At 40.8% G+C, this 7,341-nt stretch overlaps 1 protein-coding gene across 1 annotated transcript; it reads right to left on the bottom strand.

The window, feature by feature from the left end:
- Positions 1-14: 14 nt before the first annotated feature.
- On the bottom strand, positions 15-1,537 carry LOC124741136 (E3 SUMO-protein ligase ZBED1-like). The gene is made up of 3 exons (XM_047248664.1): positions 686-1,537; positions 165-574; positions 15-75 (listed from the first exon to the last, which is right to left on the bottom strand). Exons 1-3 carry the CDS (start codon positions 1,535-1,537, stop codon positions 15-17), a joined length of 1,323 nt encoding a protein of 440 aa, XP_047104620.1.
- Between the last annotated feature and the right edge of the window lie 5,804 nt (positions 1,538-7,341).

The following is a 7,341-nucleotide window of genomic DNA, read 5'->3' on the forward strand; positions in this document are numbered from 1 at the left end:
TAATGATACCAGTTTTAGAAAATATTCTTTCGCACGGCACAGAAGTTGCCACTATATTGAACTTTTCCCTCACCACTTTAGCAATATGTGGGAAAATATATTGATTTTCACGCCACCATGCCAGTGGATCCTCACTTCTACTAATAACTGGGCTGTCCATGTACCTTTGTACTTCCACAATAGCAGCTGACTGAGGAGTGCCCTGGGGCTGTGTTGATTTTACAATTGCATCATAGACACCCCATACTGACAAGGGATCAGTGGTGGTTGAAGTTGACACAGTTTCATGGCTCTGGCCTGTGTTTGTCAGTCTTCTGTCACCCATCTTTTGTGCTACTAGTTCAATAAGCTGTTTCTTTGCATTATCTGCTGCAACTCGGCTTTCAAACACAAGAGATTTAAACCGTGGATCTAGTAGAGTGGCTACTCCTATAGATTTGCTCATCTCTACATTGTGGAAACGGTCCTTCAGGCCTTTTGTTAATTCTTCAATGATAGTCCTTGTCACACTGTTAAATGGCCGTTTCAAAAGTTCTGCACACACTGATAATAATCCCCTTGTCAGAACAATAACCTGAAAATTGGAATAAGTTCAATGTAACACAAACAGTACAGTATCTCAGAAATGATTATGCCATAATACCACAGCTAACATTTTAGCAAGAAAAAAAGCTGCTTAACTTACTTGGCTGCCAGTAGGATATGACTCAGCACTAAGCTGTGTTGAAACCTGTGCAAATGGCTTCAACACAGAGCAGAGTTCTGAGCAGATGTTCCATTCCTCGTCGGTAAGTTGTTCAAAATCAACTGTGAATAGTACAAGTGAAGTCTTCACTGCATCTTTAATTTCAACTATTCGCTCCAACATATACAGAGTAGAGTTCCACCTTGTTGGCACCTCCTGCACCAGTTTTTTAACATGACCTGCCCCATTATTTTGTTGGTATGTCAGCAGTCTTTCTGTTGCCTTGCAGCTTCTCTTGAAGAATGCTACAATAGTTTTCACTTTCTGCTGAATTGACACAAAATGTTTTAGTGCATTCTGAACAATAAGATTCAATGTATGTGCATAGCACCCAAAGTGTTTCCACTGTAAAATGGATACTGCATTTTTAATATTTGGTGCATTATCCGTCACAACCAGCAAAACTTTGTCTGTCAGCCTGAAGTTATCTGTCGTGCCTATTAGAGATGCCGACAGATTTGGAGCAGTATGTGCACCAGACAATTGGGAACATCCTAACAACACCGATTGCAAGGTGAAATCTTCAGACACAAAATGCCCTGTCACCGCCATGTAACCTTCATTTGCTGCCGATGTCCAGCAATCTGTGGTCAAACAAACTGTCTTCGCAGCTGACAGTTTGTCTACCACTTTCTCCTTTGCTGCTGTGTATGCTGCTTGCAGCATTACATCTGAAATATGCTTCCTGCTTGGTAACTCATAACCAGGATTAAGGGCCCGCACAAAACCCCGAATCTTCAACGACTGAAAATGGTTGGAAGTCTTTAGTGAACAGCTGAAGAAGTTGCTCATCTATCTTCTTTTTCTGATTCACTCCGATCCTTTTGGAGAGGTACGATGTCATAGAACTTTGAACACCTTGCTGCATTGAGGGGGCTGGAGCAGCTCGCTCCTCTTCCACACTACTGGTGCCAAGGATCACCTCTACAGGAAGGGATTCACCTAGAGAAAAATAGGTTTCATATCAGCATAAGCACAATAGAAATGATGCCATATTTTTGGTGATATATATTACATTGTTTGCGTACAGTATTCTACATGGTACTTGCGGCTTGAATATTTACTTCATGCAAGTTGACAATTGACTCAGTTTTAGTAATGACTATAGCTTCAAGTTTCTTCTTTAATCCTAGCAACACCAACACATTTTCATTTTCAATAATGTGTATTGGGGGGAAGGGAGGGTACTGTATTTCCACCCTAAAAAATATCTTAATTGTTGTTGACATATCATATTTTAAACAAATACTGATGTATAAGTAGGGCCCTGAACTTCAAAATATTCAATATGACTGTCACTGTGGAAAGTCACATGTACTATTAATGTGTCAAATTTTTGGGTTAAGTTTCACCACAAAATTTAAAACATTTATGGAATTCAGTTGAAGACTCCATTAAAAACAATTATCCTTTTCAAAATTTTAAAATATGAAACGGTATCTAATTCTCTCCCCTCCCCCCCCCCCCCCACGGGCATCGTCAGGGTTACAAACAAATGATACACAGGAATGAGTGCTGATACAATCCGCTATCCGATTAGTTACTAATAATTGCGAGACGACAGTTCATATATCACACAGTGGAATTTTATTAGCACTATCGTTATTACACCTGTAACAATAACTTCGAATTAAATAATTAAGTATTCCGGCACCATATGCAACATAATTTAATGTTTGAAAATGTCAAGGCAAACAGGTGCGGTGGTATCGACAGCTTAAGTAGTCACGACAAATGAAAACTTACGTGTAAAAATGCACAAAGCACCACACTGTATAGCATGCTCTTATCTTAAAAAAATTAATAAAATAAAAAAATAAATGATTATGCATGCACTGAAATAACCGTAATTGCAATAAATATATTTTTTCATTACTCACCCAAATCTAGCTCCGAAGGTCTTTGTGAAGAGAAATCCACAATTAAATGTGATTTCTGGAGATGTTTCTTTAAATTCGTCGTCGTCGATTTGTACGATAATTTCTTACCGCACAAAGTACATTTCGCAAACTCTCGATCAAGAATTTCGAAATATGACCACATTTCGCTTGTCCTCGACCTCTTCATGTTGGCAACTATTGGTAGTAAGCAACAACACAAAGAAAAACAAGAACGCAGAACGAAAGTCAATACCCTCTAACGCAACCAAAGGCCGGAAAGAGAGTGACACCTGTTCCAGTGTTCCGGAACACCAAGAATTGCAGAGAAATGAGACAATAGATTCCCGTTATTTGCCATCCCCTCTCCCCGATGGCCCAGTACGAAAATATTTGTTCGCTCCAGTTACTACCGTCTCTGGAAATATCACCGGGATCTACGACCTTTAACTGAAGTCACCGAGTCAGGAACGTCTAGACACACAGTTATTCCGTTACCAACTTCCAGGTTATCTGTGGTGGTAGCCCGATAACTGCCAGAGAACTAGAACTGCGAGCCAATAACGATAACGTCGATAACTGTCAGAGCAGAGGAGAATACCGATCTCTGACAGTTATTTCCATAGTCGCTCGAATTCCTTAGTAACTCTCCTTGTACTACCCCTCCAAGCTAAATTAACACGTAAGGCGGTGGCTCAAGGTATCGACTGTACTTGTTAATGCCTGTACTGCAGCTCCTATCAGCCACGGCTCGGACATTAACTTTATTTAATTGTTTATACTAAAAGTAACGAAGGCCCACGAAATAGTACACAGTTCCTATCAACAGATGGCGCGCAGTCTCACAGTTATTCCCATGGTCTATAGAACGCCTTCCAAATGCGCAGTACGATCTTCGGTCAACAGATGGCGCGAGGCACTGTTGACACTAAACAGTTATTGAAATAACTGCCAGAATCAGAGGAACGGTTATCGCAGTAACCGTTACTTCTCAGTAACCGGTTATTTCTATCAGTTACGTTATTTTTTGCCCACCTCTAGTGTCCAGTGTGACGTTCTGCGTTGAGATTTCGTGCTGCTGTTTCTGCGCCAAGAATTTCTTCTGCTACACCCACACCCTTAATAAGGTAAGGACGACTGTTTTCATGCGTTCCCACAGTATTGAATTATTTTCTTTGTTTTCTTTTGGTTTGTTTCTGCAAAGTCACGGTAGCTGTAAGGTTTCATTTACGTTCACTATGGAGACTATCGCTTATAAAGCAAACCGCGTTCGGTTATTACGCTCTCAAAATACTAACGAATTTCGTATTACAAATCTTGATATTTTAAAGTCGTACCGACATTCCTATTAATTCTGCTGTTCTACGGAGTTTAGGCATGAGAGAAAAGCATAAGCTGGCACGAGATTTCTACTCGTATTCGCGCCATTTTGTTGAATTTTTTTCCCCCGAAATGTAGGTTCGTATTTGTGCACATGTGATCCATAAACGGATTATTCTGATTGTTAGGAATAACAGAACAGAATGATGGAACACTGCTTGTGCAAGTAGATGAGGTGCTATGGCAACTTGGACTATAGAGGAATTAAAGAATTACTTTCCGTCAGGATAGTGCGTAGACCTTGGGACAGTCTGATCCTACTCCTAATGGCTTGAAATCAAACCAAGCGAGACGCATTTTGACAGTTCAATAGTGGAGCATTGAATCGGATATTTCCCGAAGCAGTCAGCTCCACGAAAACTGCCGAATTTAGTACAACTAATCTGTTCGCGTCTTTCCCCCAGTCCTGCATTAGCAATCGTCAGCACGTTAAGTCACGCAAATGTGCTGTAGTACAGAACGCTGTTCCATTGAATTTCGATATTTTCAATTTTCTAGAGCAATGTTTTTGGTGACAAGGTAGTCTGTTGGTAGTCAGTAAGACAGATAATGTTACCCTCCATTTCGTCTTTGTTCTATATGTGTAAGTGCAGAAATGAATGAATTATTACGTTGACCTAAAATTGATCCTCTTGCTAGAAAAGTTGTCAAAATTCCCGGCGTTAGGGGCTTAGTCTTCACTTCTGTTAATAGTCGTGCATCTCCAGGCAGTGACTGTGCAGTACACTTACCAAAAAAGTAGTCGGTTTTCTGATAAGGGGTATCTGGAAGAGTGAAGCAGTACCCCACGTAAAGGACCAGTACTGAAACATTTTTGCAGTAAAACCAGCCATCCTCAGAATCCTTTCTGACAAGTGTTTGTCATTGCTCAGAACGATATCAAAATACAGAGTATCAGTTACAAATCGCACTGCAGAACTCAACTATTATACATATTCTTGATGGAACAGTCCATAGCTGTACTTTCGGTTCATAGCGTGCACGTTGGACACTACGAACAGGCAGTTCACCTGTGGACTGTCTTCCACACTCTTTGCTCCGGTGTTCAGAGTTCGTGGCTTCTGCGTGCTGTTGACTTGTGTAGACTGCGTACAAAAATCTCGTTCAGCCCCCCCGCCCCCCACTCAACCCTCACACGGTTTTCTGCAGCTGCCACATTTGGTCAAATACCTCGCATGTTCCAACACATGAAAAGTCTTGCCTTGTCGGCATTTTGGCAAGGCGCTGAATTCGTAATGGCATGCAATCATATTCGTCCACTTCATACTTCGGAAACATTCGAATTCTGGAAACGAGTGAATCGTTGATAGTAGCCCTCTGTTCCGCCTTTTACCCGTCGTCTTCAGTTTCTGCACCAGTACGGTGCTGAGCAGCCCAACTCATGATCTCGATCCCCTTGCTCATTTTACACAAGGCCAAGAAGTCTTTAAATTCTTAGTCAGTCTGGTTGACAACATTGCATTTACGGATTATTTCAATAACGTACATAATATCTGTACACGTAATGTGCCTCCAGGAACACCCGCGAAATGTTAACCATCAAAGTACTTCTGTGCCCTTACAATTAATCACTGGTGCCCCTAATTTTAATTCACAGAATCTGTTACTTTCTGAACACGCATGGTTACACTTCACGTGCTGACTTTAATCACAGTACATACACCGACCTTAGTGTCGGGAATCTTTCCGTAAGCAATGAAAGATAATGTACGTAAATGATGAGTATGTGCCTACTTCTATTGAACCCATATTACTCCTCTGTGGTACACAATTTAATTATGTACGTACATGTAACCGATGCAGTTCCGCGTGTAACTGACGTATACAAAGACGCAGGTATCGTTAATACATCGAGTGTAAGTGTTTGAATTCTAAAATTGCATGTAGAAGTTCGTTATGTGGAGAGCCAAGTACGGAAAACCACTGCACCAATGGCTTTATTCTTCTTTCAAAATAATGCTGAGAAATTTATACACAAGTGCTTTCTAACGCGTAAATACCTAGTGTATGGTGAGCTATCAGTGTTGTTGTTCATTACCTTGTAATTCACGCCCTACCTACCCTTAGTTCACTTATAGTATGACTGAAGCGTCGTTCCTTTCCGTACGTAAAACTGCGATTACAAGTTACGAAATGCCACAGTAGGTGAAGTAACGTCCTCTATAAAGCACTGCAGGACCTTTGCTTGTCTCTGAGTTGCACAGCTGACACAATGAATTTTCGTTACCACTCACGAATAATTCCGTCTCTCGTTTATTTACAATTAAAATGCTTAATACTTGGGCAAATCTGCTGATAGCAAATGTCGTTCTCCTTACTGTTTATCAAAATATGTCCCCGACCTTCATGCCTTCTTTCTTCTGTCGTGTAAATTTTGCCAACTCCAAGGAAACAAGACGACGGGCAAGTCAGGGATTTCAGTCCCCTTATCTGTCAGTTTCAAACAGCTGTTTCTCTTTCTTTGTCTCTTACAGAAATTAGTATTGCATATTTCTTTACACTTATTGCGTGTACAAATTATTTCCTCTTTTTACTTATTTACATAAAAATATGCGAATAATCGTTACCACCTAGATGGACGTAAAACATGAAAATTATATCTATGGACGGTTAGTCTCTAAATTGGCTAAAAGAGAATTACTACCATCTTTGTAGCCTCTTTTATGTAGATGCTTTAAAAATATATTCATTACATGATGAACGGTGCAGTTTTTATAAACTCACGCAAAGATTTATTAACGTGACTTTTCTCGACCGAAATATTTCAGACTAAAGAAAACGATGGCGTCAACTCTTGACAGTTTTTGTGTGGTGATCCACAGTGCGGACCTTACTGTAGTTAGTTTCTTACTGTGCTTAGTTTGAAGCGTCAGAAATTAAACTTGGTATTTGAACCTAAAGTAAGTGAAGCTTGCGGGGATGACGTAATACAGCGATATTTTGCGCTGTTATGTTGTAAGAATTCGTACCTCTAACTAAGAGATTTCGAGGGATTTTTTCCTTGCTCTTTGTTCAATACAAAGCCACTAAATGTGGCACCAGTGCTCCGGTAGTATAAAACCGAATACGGCGACCGGTCAGTCTCTTCTGCATCAACGAATCAGAGCGCAGACAACAGCCACTTACTGGGAACTGTTGAAAGTGACCAGCGCAAATATATAAGGGTTACTGCAAAAAACAGCCGCCACAGAATAAGTTCCGGCCAGCGTACTCGGCGCAGCACAAGGGAACAGACAGGGAAAATTTAGGTTCCTCTTCCGCCCACGAATGGCGCGTGGGTAGGGTGATCCTCGGTAAGGCGTCTTTATTGGCCGCAGTTTCTCGATTTTTCTCGTCGTC

The sequence above is a fragment of the Schistocerca piceifrons genome, unplaced genomic scaffold (assembly GCF_021461385.2).
Source record: "Schistocerca piceifrons isolate TAMUIC-IGC-003096 unplaced genomic scaffold, iqSchPice1.1 HiC_scaffold_1872, whole genome shotgun sequence".
NCBI classification, from domain to species: domain Eukaryota; kingdom Metazoa; phylum Arthropoda; class Insecta; order Orthoptera; family Acrididae; genus Schistocerca; species Schistocerca piceifrons.